At 32.1% G+C, this 21264-nt stretch overlaps 2 protein-coding genes across 3 annotated transcripts in view; one reads left to right on the forward strand and one right to left on the reverse strand.

Annotated features, from left to right (window-relative positions):
- LOC107455966 (ran-specific GTPase-activating protein) overlaps positions 1 to 21264 on the reverse strand; it is a 237077-nt gene that overhangs the window by 35340 nt on the left and 180473 nt on the right. The gene's annotated exons all lie outside the window — the stretch shown is intronic.
- Positions 1 to 21264, forward strand: part of LOC107455965 (uncharacterized) — a 53531-nt gene that overhangs the window by 23466 nt on the left and 8801 nt on the right. Inside the window, exons 1-2 of one of the 2 annotated variants that reach the window (XM_071179803.1) lie at positions 3322 to 3432; positions 9745 to 9829. In XM_071179803.1, coding sequence (XP_071035904.1) covers positions 9766 to 9829 — 64 coding nt within the window. In that variant the 5' untranslated portion in view covers positions 3322 to 3432; positions 9745 to 9765. Of the gene's footprint in view, positions 1 to 3321; positions 3433 to 9744; positions 9830 to 21264 lie in introns of those variants that run through there. The other variant, XM_016073708.4, reaches the window with a different exon arrangement.

Below are 21264 nucleotides of genomic sequence, written 5' to 3' on the forward strand. Positions count from 1 at the left end.
AATATAGTTAACATAAATTTCGTGAATAACTAATTTTTGAGGATCGCAAAAATCCCTTAAGATAATTGTGTGCTGCCAATTTTAATTTAAAACCTTGATATCTGGAAGAATTGGCAGCCGCGAAGTTGGCATTTTTGGAATCGCTACCATCACTCAAATCTATTTAAGCCCATTGAAACCCTGAACTATAATAATAAATTTTGATATACATTTTAACTTTGATTATGTTGTAGGCGCTGCGACAATTTCAACCAAGTATTTAGTTGAGCATAAATTTTGCAAACAACTTTAATTTTGGCAAACCACTGAAATCTTTAAACATATATTTAAATTCGAGAGTAAAAGTGATTTCTAGAAACTGTGTGTGGATTAACTTCAGGATGTAGGCAAACAGAAAATCCCTTGGAAGATCGATAGGAGATTAATTACCAAACACTTTTTCGAACTAACAGCATACAATGTATCATCCTCACGAAAATTGAGTTAGAGTTACTCGTTTTTTTTTATTAACTCGAAGTATCACCATCCACACAAAAAATGGCTATCTATATCACTAAATCAAATATCCTGACGGAAAATTAATTATTTGTAATTTATTTTCAGTCATTGTCGATTAAATCAAGTGAGATGAAAATCCGGGATGATGGATCGGTTTGGCTATTAATATAGAAGAATAAGGCTGGCGGTTATTGCTTTTTCTCAGGGATTATAATGCTGTTGTTTATCTGAAATTTATTAATTTATGGAGTTTAATATTTGGAAAGTTGCTTTGTTTCCCTCGTAACGGTTTATTTATATCAGTGCAATATGTCATTTTTTTCCATTTTTGATGAAATTTTTTCTTCTGTTTGAGGTTAACAAAGAAGTAAAAAGAAATATTTCAGTTTTTTCTTGGTCCTAAGAGCATTCTTGCTTTATATCATAACTTTTAAGATAAATTTTTATTAACTAATTTAGACAACTTATAATGTTTTTATTAAATTTGTTTATCATATTCATTTATTATATTATTCATTTATTATATCATACACCATCTAGGGGAGTGCATATTCCTATATATTCTTTAAGGATTAAGTATATACCTTTGAGGTTATATTCCTTAAGAGTATATACTTAACTGTTCAAAGATTTTATCATACTTTATTTACTACCTACATATTCACTTCATTAACGATGCAATGGTCAAGTTTAAAACCGCTTGTGCATGCGGTTCGATTTCTCATATATATTCTTTTCTCAAGAAGTATCAAATTAGATTTAAAATATTTTATTTTATTTATTATTAAATCTTAATTGACATTTAAATTACAGTATATATATTTTTTAACTTTATTTTATAAAATATATTTTATTTATTCTCAGGAAGCATCAATTTGGATTTAAAATACTTTATTTATTGTATTTTCTATTTATTAAATCTTAATTGACATTTAAATTGCAGATTTTTTTTATTATTTATATGTTTTATTATTTTTTTTACTTTATTTTCAGAAAATATTTTTTTCTGTTCTCAAGAAGTATCAATTTGGATTTAAAATATAAAATTTTTTTTATTGTATTTTTTTTATTATTAAATTTTAATTGGCATTTAAATTGCATTTTTATTTTATTATTTATTTATTTTATTATTTATTTATTTTATTATTTATATATTTTGTTTGAGANAAAATTTGAAATCCTGAGTCGTTTTCAGTGTCTCGACACCAGTCTTCTATTTCTTCTGCTGTATAACATGGTATATTTTCACCTGAAAGATCTACCGATATTTATTTATTTCTTATTTAAACTTTATTTTAGAAAATATTTTTTACTTTTTTCAAGAACTATAAATTTAGACATAAAATATTGATTTTACTTATTATATCTTTTTACAGTTGTTAGATATTACTTGACATTTAAATTTCAATAATAATTCCATCTTTGAGTTAAATGATAATGGTTAAAATAATATTATTTATAAACAGTGATTATAATAATTAAAATTCTTTCCTTCTAAATGTATCGTTCACATACAGATCCTTTGACTTTTTTTTTATGCTGCGAAATTAGTTACTAAGAAATATCTAATAAATAATAATACAGTACATGAAATATAATTATATTTAAATTAATACTATTTGTAAACAAGGAAAAAAAAATTTTTTTTTTTTAAAGAAGTACGCTATACCGATGAAGGCTACATCACAGGCGAAACCCTTCTTACAAATTCCCACCTACTACGCAATTAGAACAAATTTTAAGTATATTTTATTTTATTTTAAAACCGGCGTTGAACAGCTGACCCAATTAGGAGTTTACGACTATCAAAGTTCAACTCCATAACCTTGTAATTTTGAACTCAACCTAGAAGACAGAGAAACTCCTATATCAAGCATAGGGACAAGCTTGATTTCGTGGACGACCTTTTGATGGAACAAACCCACATTTGCGTTAGATGGAGAGAGAAACCACAAAACACCCATGATTAGTCCAAAGGCAAAGGGTTTTTTAATCATCCATGATACGTCTACCCCTGAGGATATTTTACTTCAGCACTGTGAACGGTGTGAGTCACGAGCAGAATTCGTATCAACCAGGCACCGTTGGGATTCGAACCTGGGTTACCTCAATGGGAAGCGAACGTTCTATCCTCTGAGCCATTATGGCTCTGCCACCATGTATAACAATATTTATATTTATAACATTAGTAAATAAGAGAAAATCTTATTTAAAAGAAAGTGAAAGAAAAGTTGACAAAATTATCCACAGTACTCATCCAATAGATTCTATTCCCAGCAGGAGAAACACTTCATGACGAATTCTCGTCCATTTACACAATTGTTTTAAAATTTGAAGTATAGTAAAAGTGAGCTGAGGCAAATTTAAAATAAACCAAACCGTTTGACATGCAGAAAAAATAAATTTCAAAATGCCAAATTTCAAATAAAGTTTGACTGATTTATTTAAGATTACGCAGTCGGGAAATATGTATTTAATAACATGTTTGCATTTTAATATTTTGAGTATAAAATGTTTATGTTATAAATTCACTGGTAAAACAATTTAAAATTGCCGTGAACATTAAAATGCATTAATATCAAACTATTATCCTTACACTCTTCAAACTTGCTAATACATTTTAGATAAGCATGCCCTTGAAAACTTCTGAAACTGATAGCTAGACATTTTAGAATATTTTGTCTCGTTATACCATAACCGCAAAAAGTACTGTCAAAGTCTTCACCCCCCCCAGGTCTTAGAAGTTTTAAAAAAGTAACGAAAAACAGTTTACTTTCATCATTTAATGCATTTGTAATCACCACTAAATGTTGTTTTGTTAAGGAAACATGTCTAAAAATTCATTTTTAACAGATCTCTAAACATTTAAAGGGTATCTTCAAAATATTAACTGCAAGGCTTAAATTTTTCCGGAGTATTTGAAGGATGGGCGAGGTACGTATGAATCCTGCTTTTTTAAGTGTTAGTAAAATCGCTTAATTTCAAGAAAATTCTCTATACTTTAAATCAGCGCTGTTTGAATACCGAAAGAGGTATGAAACTGGTCGCAAAATCATTTTTTTTTTTCCTTCACGAGGAACAAATCTGTGATTACCAAGACTTATTGCCCGCTATTTTCTTTCGTATAAAACAGTCTTGTTTGGCCATTATGATTTTTAATACGTTTTGAAAGACAAGGGTTTATATCTTTTCCAGTACAGAAACAGCTTGGCTTAAAAATTATTATAATACTATCACTAAGTAAAACTCATTTTCTTAATAACCATACAAGTTGGCAGCTGTGGAAGAGGTGAACCACTACGTACCCTCTTCCCCTCGTTTTTCAGATATTGTAGCAGATTTAAATATTTTATTATGTTATAATAATTAATATTTAAAGCAACCGATTGGTAATGAAACGTTGAAAAAAAATAGTTAAATGGCCCCAATTATGGGAGGCTTACAGTTAGCGTTGTGACAATTGTATAAAAAGTTGCAACTAAGTACATCATATCTGCCTACTCTTCCAGAAGATCTTATTTTTACAAGTACTTAGGTAGCCACTTTTATCCATTCAGACTCGATTCTTGTTTTAATAAATTTGATTTTAAATGATTCTGTCTACCGTTACTAGTATAAGCAGACATATTGTAGATCTACTGCTCAACGTTACGTGGCTCTATGAGTGGGCTAATTATGAATGAAAAGTCTGCTTACTGTGTCAATTCAAATGTCATTTTGCTACCACTGCATACCTGCAAATTTATACCGTCTTTAAAGAAACTTTTTGTGATAGCGAAATGAAGTTTGAATTGACGCTGTAAGTAGAGTTTTCATTTACGCTTAGTCCACTCTTCAAAGAATGTAATGATCTTCAATATGAACATGTAAATTATTTAAACGTAACGGTAGTCAAAATCAACGTAAGTTAAATTTTTTTAAAACAAGACTACCTGAAATTAGCTTCCAGATTAATTGTAAAAATTAAATCTTCAGGAAAATTCGGAAGAGTTTGCTTGTATGCCACTAAGAAAAAGCTTTTCAGAAGAGCGAAAAAATAGGCAGATATGGTATATAATGCAGTTTTAGGTGTTGTCAAAATTTTAAAAAAAATTGCTTGCATTTATCAATGTAATTGTTATTTCAATATCATTAGGAAAAATATTCCTCTAAAAGTGCAACTGCCATAACTTTTTTTTTCTCTCTAAGTAAGGCATGGACATTTTGGCTAAGTTTTATAATTCTCTCAAGAATGCAGGTGTAAGAGAAACACCCATGAGTAATAGACATGGAAAAATGTGTCGTTAAGTGGAGAAGAAAGAAGCTAACAGGTTGATGGGGATAACTATAATGTCCCCTGATCGCAATTAAAACGATTGAATTGCCTAAGTGAGGTCTCGAAGACCATTACGCAAATCAGTAATCGACTGAATTTGCGATGATGATTCCGAACAGTAGCATCCTAATGATTGGTTTTGATTATGAGGTGGGCTCCCGTGCTATTCTTAATTCCCGAGGGAAAAAGAAAGGGTTGTCTATCCATTCGTCTGTTCCGTGGCCTTGACGATTAGGTGGCAGAGGGTTAGAATCTACTCAGGGTGGAGTAATGAACCCAGAATCATTAATTACTGCGCGAGATTTGTGCCTTCTGTTTCTATGTTGCATCCATATTCATGGACCTTCTCTTAACCAGTTTTCTTTTCTAACTACGACAGCGGCCAAACATCCGGGACATTGACCTTCGCCATGTCTGGTCAAGCTTTGACCACTTCTTGACATGACCGAAATAATATTTCTCCCTCACAATGGACCCTGCAATATATTCATTTGTCATCCATCGGTTCTTTCTTTCCTCCCTTTCAATATTATGCAATAAGTGATGCCTATCTTTCAATATTTATAGCTTTGTTGATAGTGGAATGGGGATTCCATCTTCGATTTTTGTGAAGATTAGTTTATAAGCAACCAAAGAAACACTCCGTTGCAAAATTACTAATAATTAAAGAAAAAGAGGTAATCAGTCTCATTTTTAAAAGTGCCAAGTGCCAGTCTTTTTTTATTTTTTTATTTTTTAATGTATTATGGCTATTAAATTTAAACAAAGAAAAAATACGAAACTGTTTTTAGGTGAAACTAATTCATGTCAAATTAACTGTAAAACTAATTCTGTCTTGGCTTAATCCAAAAAAAAAATTTTTTTTAAATAAATTTAATTTGTATTTATCAGATGTTTACCTGATTAGTAAATGTGTAACCTACAAATAGGCCGGAAGTATACAAGGAATTACTCCCATATTATTTACGTTAATTCGTATTCATAGAAACCTTGTAGAATATGAAATCAGAGCAGCAGTGGCTCTAAGGATGGAGATGCACTAGGTTCGAATCCTAGTGGTGGCTGGCTGTTCTCGACTCGCACCGACCACAGTGCTGACGTGAAATATCCTCAGTGGTAGAAGGATCATGGGTTAGAATTCCTTTGCCATCGGGCTAACCATGAGAAGTTTCCGTGGTTTCTCTCTCCATGTAACGTAAATGTGGATCAGTTAGATCAAAAAGACCTCCACAGAGACTAAAGTTTGTCTTAACGCTTGATCCAGGAGTTCCTTTGTCTTCTGTTCTGAATTTAAAATTAGAAGGCAACTGAGTTGAACATTGATAATCGTAAACTGAGTATTGGGTCAGTGGTTCAACGCCGGTGAAAAAAAATATTAAAAAAAAATATGTAAAGTAAGAAACATATTATAAATTAATATTTATTTAAGCTATTTAATAACGTAAGCGTTATCAAATTCTGACAAAGAGGCATAGGATTTTACCTGAATGGCAAAACAAATTTGAAGGTGTTTCTGGAAACCACCTTTCAACTTCTCTTAATTTCCTACTGCTTTCAGTTAGGTTATAAGTATTCATTCATCATATAATAAACTAATACTTAATGATGATAAAGCAGCATCAGTAGTGATTTTAGAGATTTTGAAAGCTTATTTGCTTTTTGTATCTCTTAAAAAAAGATACGACCCATAACTTCCATATAATTTTGACTACATTATATCAAGTGGTTTAAAAATATACACTAAGGGTGGTGATTACGAGACACTCTGTATTTTTGGCGTCATTTAATAAAATGTTTTATTCTAAAAAGTCAGACTTTTAGAACCAGTGGTTCGTAGAAATCTCACTGGTAAAGCAGGAAAGGTTGCTGAAATTTTTGATTCTAAATTTTTAAAAAAGTAGGTAAAAAATTTAAATTGTTGCAATGGAAATTGTTGTACAAATGTTCTGAGATAAGTTTCTGTAAATTTAATGTTAGATTTTGTTTAGATGATATACTATAATTTGTATTTCAAAATTTTTCTTTTGACGTTGCTGTTTCTATTGGCAGAATGGATTGTATGCGAGAAGCAAAATTTAATTTATTCATTTTAAACAGTTTAAAGTATTAACTATATAGTATTGGTTTCATTATTAAGTAATATATAACTCATACATTTTATGCATTGTTAATATCATTTATAGAGTGAGAATCCGTAAACCAATCGGCATATACACAAACATTTAGAACAATTCTTTTAGCATACGTGACAGCAAAATGAAAATCAAGTTATGGCTAGTAGCAAAGTTTTAAAAAAACTGAAAGTACGGTAACTTACTTGCGTAAAAGATTTTTTTTAATAATTTAAAATTTGATCATTGTTAATATAAAATTATCTTCAGAGCCTGACTAACGCATGAGCATACGGGCAGTCACCCCGGGCCCCCACGTCAGAGGGGGCCCCCAAATCGAATATAAAGTTTATATTAAATTTCCTTCTTCATTGAACTTTTTTTAAACAAAACATCAGTAGAGTGTAAAATTCGTCAGTTTTATGTTAGCTTCTTCATTAATCTATCGTATGAACACAAAATATCTATATTTCTTAAATCCATGGTTTTCTAGGAGGGAATTCAGCTAAATTTTCGCAATTGCGATGGACAAATTGGGCCAATGAAAAGCCTATATTTTTGTTTATCGCAAAATGCCATCTGCTTACAAAAATACGGGCTACTGATTGGCTTAATTGAGCTATCGTAATTGTGAAAATTTGGTTGAATTCCGCCCTTATGTCAACAAGGATATGAATTTTTTGCAGCTAGATGACAAAGTTAACAATCAGAAAACTGTCTTCGCATGCTGGACGTGGAATTGTCAGAAAATCAATAAAATGGAAAGAACAATAATTCGTCTGACCATTGGAGGCGGAGGGGAGAGCACTTTATAGCTATTTTAGGTTCTAGTCAGTTTTCTTGTTATAACGAGGTGAACAATTTAAATAGCTCCATAAAGTTCAGCTCTCTATTACTGAAGCAGAGGGGGTCCCCAAAAGAAGTTTTTGCCCCGGGCCCCAATTAGGCAAAGTCAGTCGGACTCTGATCTTATCTTAATTGTTAATATAAACTCAAACTAAAGCGTCAAAACATTGTATCTCGCTCCTCAACAGCAACAAGCAATCTGGGGAAAAAATTCGTTCGTTCGCAATACTGGTTATTTCAGGATAACAGACGCATTCAAAGATGTATGGGGCCCGGGCAAAGCTCCTTGATGAGATGCCCTACAAAAAAATAATGATCGCTAAAAAGGGAAAAAAATTGTAAAATATATATTTATGGTTTTGAGTGTTTAAATTATTGTATGGTAAGATTTTATTTTGGATGAAATATTATTTTTCCCTCCCTAAATGCAAAGATGTAAATTTTAACGATCAACAACTTTTTTTAAATATTAACCCCTTGACACATCATTTCTTGCTGTAGAAATGTTCTTTGATTGCACTGTTGACAGAGATGCCAACTGCTCCAGACACGCCAAAGTAATTAAAAAAACGGTAACTAACTACAAACTAAATTTTGCAAATATTTGACTATTTTTGCTTACTTTTTAAAAGGTATAGTATTTAAAGGTATTTAAAGGTAAACTACTATAAAGTGGTGAATTATATAAGCCTGTGAATTATTTAGAAATAGTGGTGGATAAAAATCTACTTAATTGAATTTATGAAACCAAGAATCACAATTGATAAACTACCACTTTAAAATATTTATTTGCTGTCCGGAGCAAGTAAGCATCTCTGTGTTGAAGACGTCTGAGACACGTCTATTGTTTTGACATGAGAAACAAATGACGTCTCCCAGACGTCTTCGCATGTCAAAGGGTTAAAATTGCTTGAAAATCAAACTTTATGCTTTGTAAGATATTAACTGAGAGCCAAACGAAAAAAATTTCAAGCCAGTAATAAAATAATAAAGTTTTAATGTTGTTAACTGTCGATGGGATGACCCTTCTTTGATTGGATGCCTGGTGCGCCCTCTGCACTCCACTGCAGAATAAATGCATTGAAGTTTTGTGTTGCACAGTGTGACATTCCCTTATATGAAGAAAAATGTTTAATTAATATATTCTCGGCATAGCCATGCCTACTTAAACTGATAATGACTAATCACAATACAACAACGCTACAAGTTGACGCATCGTGGGTTGGCGAAGTGCTAAAACAAAATTTAGCATCAATTAATTAACGCGAAGAGACATAAATATGCTCCCACCTTCTAAGATATGCCATTTATTTTTCTCAAAGAATAATTTTGTCTGCTCTTCAGCATTTGACCTGCCCAATATGGTCGACATATTCTGCATACGGTCGACCTTCAAAGGCCGAACGTCTTCGTAAACGAAAACACTGGCGCCATTTCTAAATTGTGACCTATTTTTAATAGGAGGCATCAATTGCCTGAATTGCTCGTAACTGTCAAAGTAAGCCCTTTGGAGATTATTGAGAAGCGTTCATTTTTCTACCTAATCATTTTTTTCTTTTTGTTAATTTAGAACATTGATACTATTGAGTCGCGTATTGGGTCAGTTTTATGTCGATGTTCAATTTGCATATATGATAGATAAGAGCACCGACTGTTGAGTGTCATAAAAATGATGTAAAATTTCAAGCATTACACTCGAAAGGGGCAAAAAAATTTTGTTTAATAATAAAAAAATCTTTTTTCTTATCTCGGAATCGGTTACGTTGCGTCTACCGAATTATATTCTATGACGAATAAATTTTTTTGCTTTTTTTGTGGAGTTATATTTACCGAAATCGATCCATTTTGAATTTGTCTTAAAAGCAATCAAAAGTCTTTTTTTTTTTAACTTACAGGAATAAAATTTATTATTTCCTCATGTATCAAAAGGCGTGTTATTATTCTGTATTATTTTAACCAATTATTTTATTTCAGGTTCTAATTGAATAATGGACGATGTTTTCGCAGCTGTGCAGAGCTAGACCAAGAACACTTTGGGATAAATTCTCGGTCAGGCCCTGTGAGTATTTTGATAATAATAAGTACCTTCTTAATTTTTTTTTTATACCAGTTTATATTACGACTACTAATGTTCAACCCCGTAGCCTTGTAATTTTGAACCCAATCCAGAAGGCATGGGAACTCCTTGATCAAGTATTGGAGGAAATTTGCCTTCGTGGAAGACTTTTTGCTGAAACTAACCCGCATTTGAGTTACAAGGAAAGGAAAACCACGAAAATCCCCCACGGTTAACCTGGCTGCAAGGGAACTTTAACCCATGATCTGTCTACCACTGAGGATATTTTACGTCAGCACTGTGGTCGGGGCAAGCCGGAATTCGTATCAACCAGCCATCGCTGGGATTCGAACCCGGTCGCCTCATTGGAAGGCGAACGCTCTATCCCCTGAGCCATCATGGCTCTTGCCAGTTTATAGAAATATTTCTCAATCCTAGTTTAATAAAACTTTTTCCTTCATTAAGAATTTTTTTCTCTTATTTTAAAATAAGCAATCTCAACTGCCTATATACACGACATTTATTGGGGAGGTTATTCTGAATTGTTTTAGTGTTGATGTATTCATAAGTACTTGTAGCGAATCATATTTGATTTCTCAGTAAGATTTTACATTTACAATAATCTCTTCAGCCATCAGTAAGACAGAAAACTTTCAGCCTTATTTTGTCCTCTTGGCGTTCAATTAATTTTTTAAGTTAAACATTATAGTACATGAAGGCAAGTTTGCAAGATTTTACTGCACTAAAGGACAAGTATTTCCCCGTTTCCTGCGGTATAGTTCACAATCACGTTCTCTATCATTTCGAAGCTCATCGCGCTCAAGCGACAGGTCCTAGAATTTTAACTTTTTTTGGTATTTGGGTATCTCATTATATCTATGATTTGCTAGCTTAGAGCTCTATTAATCTAAATATGAGTTTCATTGGGAGCACGTTTCATTAATTGAGGGAGGAATTATTCTGTAACATAACAAAGGGAACTTTTTATTAAAGCAAAGAACACTTGAGTAGAAATTTAAATACTTTTAAAACAAAACTCCTACGGGAAAGCTTAGGGAAATAGGAAAAGTTAATTTTTTTAATGGATGAGGAACGTTAAAACGTACAAAATATGAGCGTTTTTCTTTTGGCGAGAATTACAACAGCAATATCATTCCGATTCTTCAGTTCACTACTTTTGAAAGCTCTATAAAAAAGTTTTTATTCTTTTATTTTCTACTATACTCCAAATAAGAGCCGTGGTGACTCACGTGATAGAGCATTCGCATTCGAATAAGGTGCACCGGGTTCGAATCCCAGCGATGGCTGGTTGATACGAATTCCGCATCCGGCTTTCACTGATCACAGTACTGACGTAAAATATCTTCAGTGGTAGACGGATCATGGGTTAGAGTCCCCTAGCCGTTAGGTTAACCGTGGGAGGTTTTCATGGCTTTCCTCTCCATGTAATGCAAATGAGGGTTAGTACCATCAAAAAGACCTCCACGAAGACATATTTCTCCCAATGTTTGATCCAGAAGTTTCCTTGACTTCTGGATTGGGTTCAAAATTACAAGGCTACTGAGTTGAACATAGTAGTTGCAAACCCAAAAAATTGGTTCAGTAGTTCAAGGACGGTTATAAAAATGAAAAATTTAAAAAAAAAATAAGAGTTCTAGATTCTCCATTTCGTTTCGACCATCTTTGCCTTCATCTTCTAAATCGCTAGAATAAACTCTACAGGTCCACTTTCGGCTCACTTTGCCCCCACCAGCTTGTCGTGGTTGAATAATAATCTTACACTCATCATTAAAATTATTTCGTTTTCCCCTTGTTAAGGTAAATATTGCTGATACCGTAAGATCTTCGTAATTGAATATTTTAATTAAACCTTTTGCAAGCCCTAATATGTTATATTGTAATTATTATATTCTTCATCGTTAACATTCACGGCAAAATGATTTTCTCTTGCGCTATAAAAAGAACAAGGAAAAAGGAAAAGAAAAAAGAGAAAAGTGATTATCACACACACACACACACACTATTTTGCAGAGAGGATAATTTTAATGGGGGAGGAGTTAAAAGATTCTAACAGCTTTTCTCAAATCCAATCCTCATTTGCCTTTTGTTCCAAAAATAGAGTTAAGAAACACAAATCCATAACCTTATTGTAAAAAAGAAACGATCTGAAAAGTGTACTATGCAATTGAAAACTACTTGATTTAGTTCTAAACTTTCTAAACATTGTATTGTAGATGTGGCGATTCTTACCTCTTCCGGTATCTTTCACTATTTTCTCCTTAGAGAGTTGTAACTGTATGGATCATTGCGTTTAAAGAAAGCCCATTCACTACTTTCAGCGACCGAAGTTTATCATGGTAACTCTATCGATAAAAGTATCATTCTGTTTTCAGCTCTTTTTTTATAAAGCATGCAACTATTAAAGAAACATTCTCGTGCGAAACAATCGCTTGAATCTTCGGAGAAATAGGATGACAGCCTTTACTAATTATTTTTGGTCTTCGTAGCATACTTTTTTATCACTTTTTACAATTCCTACTAATAGTCCACACTCTCCCGATATCTTGTTCAAATTTTCAATCGTTAATAACATACTTTTTAATCATACACTCAAGTTCAAATACATAAGCCTCTAACCTCGCCATTTTGGATTTTAGTTAAAAATTTTGATGTTTTTTTTCTTGATTTTTTTTGTACTTAAGAAAATTTTGATAAAAAATATTAATCTATAGTAAAGTATTTGTTGATAAAAGTATTAAAGCACGATACCTTTAAAATAAAATCGAAAAAAAAGGGGTCGTTTTATTAGATTAGCAAAGATAGCGCTTGATAATTTAGAACTTTTATGGAATTTTCCATCAAATTTTAAATCAATAAGAATATGCGATTTGTATTTAATGCTACGCATTTGTCAGTTTTTAGATTTTTTAAAATTTAATTTAATTACAGTTTACACTGCTAAAAATTAATTTCGATGATGGCAAAAAACTTAAATGGAACAAAGCAAAGATATTTATCAAAAATCTAAAAACAACCAATGTATACTATTTACTATCTTTCGAAAACTGCTCATTTCAAAATTTTATTGGTTAATTTTCTTCAGAAAAAATTGAAAGACAATAAAAAATATCCATGGTTTATATCTCAAATTCTGATTGGGTGACGACATTGTATTTCTTGATACCGTGGAAACAGAGTTAATTTCCACCATCAGTTTATTTGTGAAGATCAACTAAAAAAGGATTAAAAGAACATTTAGATTTTTTCCATCCCTTCGACAGCCGAATTTGTTCGGAAGGAGAAAGGCCTCTTCCTGGATTATTGCTACTTCCAATATCTATTGTTACCATCCGACAAGCACAAAGTGATTATGAACTCATAGCAGATTTTAAAAATAATATTATAGTTATTTCTTGTTCACTATCAGCGACTTTTAAAGATCTTCGTATGAAAATAATGAAACCAATACGAATTAATTAACCAAAAAACCTGGACTACTGCTATCTACATCTGCTGCCAATTCATAAGCACACAATGATTATGAACTCATAACAGCTTTTAAAAACCATTTTAGAGCTTACTGAACGCCCTTTTCTTACTAACTATTTAACTATAGCACCCCAAGCAAAAACATCCCATCTATTAGCAAACAAAGTATATGATTACCAAATACCGCACGGAGACTATTTATGGTCGATGCAGAAACGACCAAAAAAGAAATCATCATTATCAGTTTGCCGCACTAATGGTAGCTCTTAGGTTAATGACATATTATCTTCACGTAATAATACTGGTTATAGTAGCATAAGGAGAGTTTTAAGTCTTTGATTTTAGGGCAGTCTACAGTGCCTACTGTTTATGTCCTAAAGAGACGACTTTCGCGTGGCAAGCAGAACTCTAAATGCAGTTCCAGACAGTTGCCTTGTAAACGGAAACCAATTGTTAGATTCCTTTTTGTGCCTATTACGTCGCTTGGAATGGTGTTGATTGTTTCTAGAACCAGGTAAGGTTTTGACCTATGGTAAACAAGCAGACAAATTGTTTGCAACAATGGTAGTGAAAAATAACCTGTCTTCAAGAACAATAGTAATTAATAACAATATATTCAAGGCAGCAAATATTTAAATAACAGTTGGAAAAGTTAGTATCTTGAAATCCTCCTGAATGCGAGACTAGTAAGAGTTCTAGGAAACAATAATGGGTCAGTCTCCCGGCACGGATTTTGAAGCCCGCTCTCAACTGTTCTGACGATGCCGTTCGAAAACTGAAAAGTTTAATCGGTGTTCATCTTAAGTGAAGAGTGAAGATATTCTTTCCTATTCTTTTCGTAATAAATAAACGATTTTGTGCAGAATTCGATTGTTTTGAAAGCAAACTTTTAAATTTAATACGAAATATTTTCCTAGCCGGCCCGATAATATTTTTTGTCACTTTAGCATTAAAATAAAAGTTCCTATAAAACATACATTTAGAAATTGAGAATTTGATTGGTGCTTTTAAAGTAAAACGATCGTATCACCCTAAGTTTGTAAAAATCGGGAATTGTATTTTATTATTCTTTTTTAAGATTTTAACTTTTTTATTGTCGTTTGATTTTCTGAAAGAAATATTTAAAATATTGATAAAAAGAATTATTAGTAAATAAAGAATAATGATTTCACGTGAAAAATCTGGATTGAATTAATCAAAAGTAAACAGTCAAGCAATTAACTACCGTTAAACAATGAACTTAACAAAAGTTGAAGAAATTTAGAGCAAGTTTCGAAAGCTTCGAGTCGTGAAACCTACCCATTTTTTTATAGAAACTTTTTAAATAAATTCTAGGTATAGATAACACATATGGAGTTTACAGACTATACTTATTTTGCACTCCTTATTTGATTCGAAGCTTTAAATTTTAAAATTTAAAGTCATTGGACTTTTTCCTTATATTTAAAACATTATGCTCTTTACCTATTAAGGATATCGTTCGTATTTTTTTTTAAATTCAATTCGTCCGATTTCACACAAAATTTGTATTTTGCTATGTATAAATTTTTTAAAACAGTGTAAAAATTTGTATACCTTACAGTTCAAAATTTTTTCGTCTATTGTTAAATGAAACAATATAAAATAATAAATATTTACTGAAATTTATTTTTTGCATGGAATTATCTTTGCAGGAACGAATTTTATAATTGTATGCAAGCATTTTTAAATTTGCTTAAAATGTTCTCGAGATATGGCGAAATACGCAAAAAGTAATATTAATATTCAGGGGTCCTAACTTTGGACAGCTCTCCTGACCAAATTATTGGCAACATATATCCCAGATTGTGGTTATTCCCTATATTTTGAAGGTCAGAAATCCAAATCGGTCAAAATGAATGCATGTTTATCCAGAGAAAGAACGTTTTTGTGTTTGAATTCTTACTTAAAATATCGTTTGTCCTAATTAACGTAGTTGAGGTTACCCCCTAAAACCATTAATTTTGAGTGTTGGTACTTGAAGATCCGTTCATTAGATCAAAAGTTTAAAAGGAAGGTTCATTTTTTATTTTATTTTTTCCTGCTCACTGTATAATGAGCAAAAAAATAATCAGACCACCCTGTATAAGTTTTGATCTAATGATAGGATCTTCACGTTCTAGGACTCAATTTTAATGGATTTAGGGGTAGCCTCAAATATGATAATTAATTAGTTAATTATATAATAGTTAATTGTATTAGTTGGACAACATTTTAAGTTAGAAATCAGACATGAAATTGTACTTTCCCTACATAAACATAGCTTTTTTTTCAATGGATCTGGATTTTTGACCTGCAAAATATAGGGGCGTAACTTCATCATTCAAAGTTAAAATCCCATGCACAAAATAACTTTTAGTAAATATTTTTTTTAAAATTATTTTATTTACTAATAGTCAAGAATATAAAATTTTTAACATCACTTTAAACTTAACACCTTTTTACATGACTATATACAAAATTTCAGCAAAATCGGTCGAACATTTCTTGAGAAATTGAATTTTAAAGATACGACTTTTCCGAAATTCGATTTCTCAGGAATTATTCGACCGAGTTCACTCAAATTTTGTATTTTACCATTTAAAAATGCACTCTTTAAAAAGATGTTTATAATTATGTTCCTTGCAATTCAAAACTTTTTCGACTATGCTTAAATAAAATGATAAATATTTACTAAAAGTTAAATTTTGCATAAGCAGATCTTATAGCAGATTCGACTCACTTAAAAATGTCTCAAGATATGGTGAAATACGCAAACTTCCCAGTTTACGGCAACTCAGTATATTTTGAGGTAAAAATCCGAATCCATCTAAAAACAGGTATGTTTATTCAGCGAAAGTACGTTTTTGTGTCCGATTTCGTAACTTATAAAATCATTTTGCGTTTGCACTAATTAAGTAGCATATTTGAGATCATACCGGCGAACTATTGAGATTGAGTCCTAGAACGTGCAGATCCGATTATTAGATCAAAAGTTATTCAGTCCGTTTTATGTTGTCCTTACTGTACATCGAAAGTAAGACATCTATTTTTTAGTCACTCACACTTATGATCCACATGTGATATTTTACCAATTCGACCACAAATTTCGACGAGCCGCCCAGGTGGTCGCGTGGTGCTGGTTCGAATCCCGCTCAGAGCATGGATGTTTCTCTCTGTGTGTTGCCTTCTGTAGCGTGTGATGTGTGAATGTGGCCCACTCTATGAACGGATATCTGTGGCAGTGTTTTTTTGGTAATGTTGCACGCTTTCATGACTGTGATCTCAAGGTTCTCACCAGACAACGCAAAATGAGTATCATTAGCACCTTCCTTGGTAAAAAGGAAAAAAAAATAACGAAAATTATATGAAGAAGCTAATTTACGAGGTAACAGTGATGTTGACAATGCTTGAAATGTTTGGTTAGCTGTCAGATTGTCACGCAGGCGAGAACGCCTATTAAGTCAATTAATAGTTAGAATTTAATCTTTTGCACTCGGAGTTCTTTCAACGGTTAAGAAAAAAGAGAGAAAGAAACATACGCAATTACTAAGTTTGCACACTTCATTTACTTTATAATATAATACTTGGACAACGCCAAACATTAAGATGAAAAAATTTTTATGCTTAGAGAGTCTGACTGGAGAGGCAGCAATCGAGTGATAAGGATTAATACTGTTGTTCGTGGTCAAAAAAATTGATTCTTTGGCTTGATTATTGTATTGTCATCAATTTTCTTAAATATTTTTTATGTTTTTGCTTGTCATGTGTTTTAGAATACACGTAAAATACAAGTTTTTGCTTTATAAGTTAAGCTATAATAGTGACCTATGGTAAGTTTTAATGTAAAACAAAAGTCTTGTGTTCTTTGAAAAGTACTTTTAATATATGTCATTATTCATCCTTACTCAGTTTGGTGGCGATGTCTAATTATTTTCCTTTTTTGATTGTAAGTAGTTTTATTGTGAATTTTTTTTTTTTGGATTAGATTTATATTGAATCTTTATCTTTTAAATTTAAAATTGTAAGTGACAAAACAAAATATATATTAATAATAATTGTTTAGGCTTATATTATTGATATAAATTCAGTGCCTAGAGCCCCTAGAATTTTGAAAATAATATTTTTTTTCAGGAATTAAACTAAACCCAGTGGCGCGACAGCCCGTAGAGGGCCAAGCCCTACTGTGCCCATCTCAGTTTTCTTGAACTTGGGCTCTGGAGTGCAGGAGCAGATGCTCCGGTTTGGTGATCAGCCGAACGCGAAACCCCCAGGCATGCTTGGTACTCATTTATCGACCCACTGAAGGGACCCCTTGCCCGGCCCGAGGATCGAACCCAGGACCTGTGGCACGGGGGCGCGAAGCGCTATCACTCAGCCATCGGGCGTCTTTTTTAGGAACTATCTATTGGAATTATGAATAAACAAAAATTGAAATAAATATAGCCTTAAATTTACTGAATATATCATAATACTTTTATGTTACACATATTTCAAAGGCATTTTGTATTTTGTACATTAATAATGAGTAGATTTGGTACAAAATTACAATAAGTGCGGCGCGTAACGGTTGTGCTTATACAGGCCATGGGAATATCAAGACTTTCCTTTAAAGCAAGAATGAAACAAAAAAAAAAGTGACAAATTTTGCGATTATGAGCTATGGATAAATAACACAAGTTCTGATATTAAATAAATTATCCCAAGAAACTGAAGCAGTAAGATATTGCCTGATTAAAAACTTCATTAGCTTCAAAAATATATAAATAAGAAATAACAGTCGACAAGTTTCAAGAGCTCAAAAACAGGCGCTCATTTTCAAGATAGTTCATTCTCATTTTCCACGGGTGTTCATTTTAAGTCTGGCAACTCTTTTAAATGGGCGCTTATTTCTGAGTGCTTGGAGCTTGTCGACTGTTATTTCCTGTTTATATATCTTTGATGCCAATAAAGTTTTTAATCAGGTAACAAGTTCTGTTAATCAAAATATGATCTAAAAAAAAATTTACGTTTAAGTTCTTTTGAAAGAATTTTTTTAGATAAATATTGAAGCTAAGAGAATTTTAATTTTTTCCCCTTTATATTGGCTTCTATTTTTCTCTTAAATTAAATACGCGAATTGTGGTGGCTAAGGGGATAGAGCACTCGCCTTCCAATGAGGTGACCCGGGTTTGAATCCCAGAGTTGGTTGGTTGATACGAATTCTGCAAATGGCTCACACGGATCACAATGTTGACGTAATATTTTATATCTTCAGTGATAGACGAATAATTAGTTAGATTCCGCTTGCCGTCAGGGTAACCGTGGATGGTTTTCCTCTTCATGCAACTCAAATGCAGGTTAGTCCCATCAAAATAGTCCTTCACGAAGGCTATAGTTTATCTTAACGCTTGATCCAGAAGTTCCTTTTAGTTTTCTGGATAGGGTTCAAAATTACAAGGCTACGGAGTTGAACAGTAGTCGTAAACTCAAAATAGGTTCAACTGTTCAACGGTGGTTATGCAAAGGAAAAATAAATAAATATGGTTAAAAGTTTTTATTTCTATACTTTAAGTTTTTATTAATTTAAATAGCAGCGAACAAATCACGAAACAACTTAGTCACCACTTTTGATTTAAAAAAAAGAATAGTGCTAAAATCACAAGACAACTCCCTCAGTCACCGATGTCTCGTTATATATATTTTTTTCTAATGCTCTAATTACGAGCGCAAATATATATTCATGTTTTTTATATTTTACTAAAAAAATCTGTTAGATTATCGGAATTATATTTGTACTGAAATATAAAATCCCCCCCCCCAAAAAAAAAAGCAGTTAGAAATTTTTTTTTCATTCCTATTCAAAAATTTATCAATAACTGATTTTGTAAATTAAAGTAGCTATAATGATGAATAACTGTTTCTCTTAGATCTAATACGGTGCAAAATTTGAAAAATTATTATTAGGAAGTGAGCTGTGTTTAAAATATTTTACCTTTAACGATGAGAAAAACGCAGGTGTTTCAGGCTGTATTTCATAATCATAAATTATTAAAATGCTAAATATAATATTTCCCCCGTATTTTAAATTACATTAATAAAAAATAACGAAAAAAGTATGAAAAATAGGTTTAATAAAAATTCTCCACCAAAGGGTTAAAGATACACGTGTGGTGAACATAATGATCAGAAGTAATCGAAGGTAAAAAAGAACAATCCGAAGAAGGAAAAAAAAAAACATAACTTCAAAATCTTTTTTTGATACAAAAAGAAGCATGTTTGTTTCTAAATACTTCACGTGGGCAACAGTTAAAACATGTGTTGTTTCCATCGAAGCAAATGAGACTAGCATAATAAACGGCATAGCTAGACAACTAGCCTGGGGCTCTTCTCACTTATAAGCAGCAGTGATTTGTCTGGCACTCAGACAGATCTAACAACCGATGGGGGTTTTTCAAGTTATTCCCAAGGTCTGCTTATTGTTCATGACGTCATCTCAGTGGTCACGTGGGTGTGGCTATGCCTTATTTTGATCCTTTTGTTTCTTTCTCAGTTGGACAGTGGTTAGTGAGAAAACTCCTACCATGCACGGATGAGATAAGAACAACGGGCACTAACCTTGTAAAAAAGAAAGAAAAAAAATTTTTCCAGCTCAATTTTCAAATATATGTTGGCAGACGGTTGTTAAGGTATTTGAATCGATTACTTTTATAATATTTAGGTGGATTATTACCTTTAAAAAAAGCATTGTTTCTGCTTACTTAATTCATGGTACAAAACATATATTTACACATTGCAAATTTTCTTCAAGGTCTATGTTTTTAATAATTTATATCAAGGACAAAGTTAATTATTTCTTAAATTTATTATCATAATTAATAACTTTTTGAACTTGGCCAAAAAATATTAGTGACTTTCTAACGAATGAAAAAAAAATCAGATTTAGAACGTAAAGGGTATTCCATTATTTAATTTAATTCCTGTTTTATCTTTTAAAAGAAAAAATGTAGTTATTTTCTGTTTTGGTACCGTAAAAAAATTCACCATACAACTTTTATTATTATTATAATTAATTTTTATGATAGACGTTGAACAGTTGACCCAATGTTTGTAATTTTGAACCCAACCCAGAAGACAAGAGAACTCCGGTATCAAGCATTGGCACAAACTAGTTTTCGTGAAGTAGTTTTTGGTGGAACTAGGGCATATTGTGTAAAACTGCTAAAGCCTCTCACTGTTAGATCGATGACAAGAGGATTCGAAACCATGATCCGTCCATCACTGGGGATATTGTTATGCTAACACTGTGGTTGGTGCAAGCCTGATGCAAATTTTGAATCGAGCAGCCATCGCTGGAAGCATTAATCATTAGAGTCGCCTCATTGATAGGTAAGAGCTCAATCTAGTGAGCAAAGCAATCCAGGCTTACTAATCTATCATTGATTCCAGTGATGTTGTGGTAATAGGTACCTAATTTACTGATATATAGTGAACAGGTGTCAGAGATGCAGCTGCGCCAACAAATATAAAAAGGGGTAACTATTTTATGTTGAAATATTGCGAAAACTCAAATTTAAGTAAACAGTTTATTTTTTGAAACCACAGACGTTCATGGGCTACATATTCATTCTAAAACATTACAAATATGATTCGGTAACAAAAAATATCGTTAATGAGCTTTTTATTATGATACATTTCGAAAAGCGTGTTTTTTATTTTTATAATTGTTAAACAGCCAACCCAATTTTGAGTTTACGACTTCCAATGTTCAATTCTTGTAAGTTTGAACGCAATATAAAAGACAAAAGTACTCCTTGATCAAGTATTGGGAGAAATTAGCCTTCGTGGAAGACATTTTTGATGGAATCAACCCGCATTTGCGTTACATGGAGAGGAAAACCTCCCTCGGTTAGCCTGATTATAATGTGACTCTAACTTGTGATCCTTTTAGCACTGAGGATATTTTATGTCAG

Source organism: Parasteatoda tepidariorum, chromosome 4, assembly GCF_043381705.1.
Source record: "Parasteatoda tepidariorum isolate YZ-2023 chromosome 4, CAS_Ptep_4.0, whole genome shotgun sequence".
NCBI classification, from domain to species: Eukaryota; Metazoa; Arthropoda; class Arachnida; order Araneae; family Theridiidae; genus Parasteatoda; species Parasteatoda tepidariorum.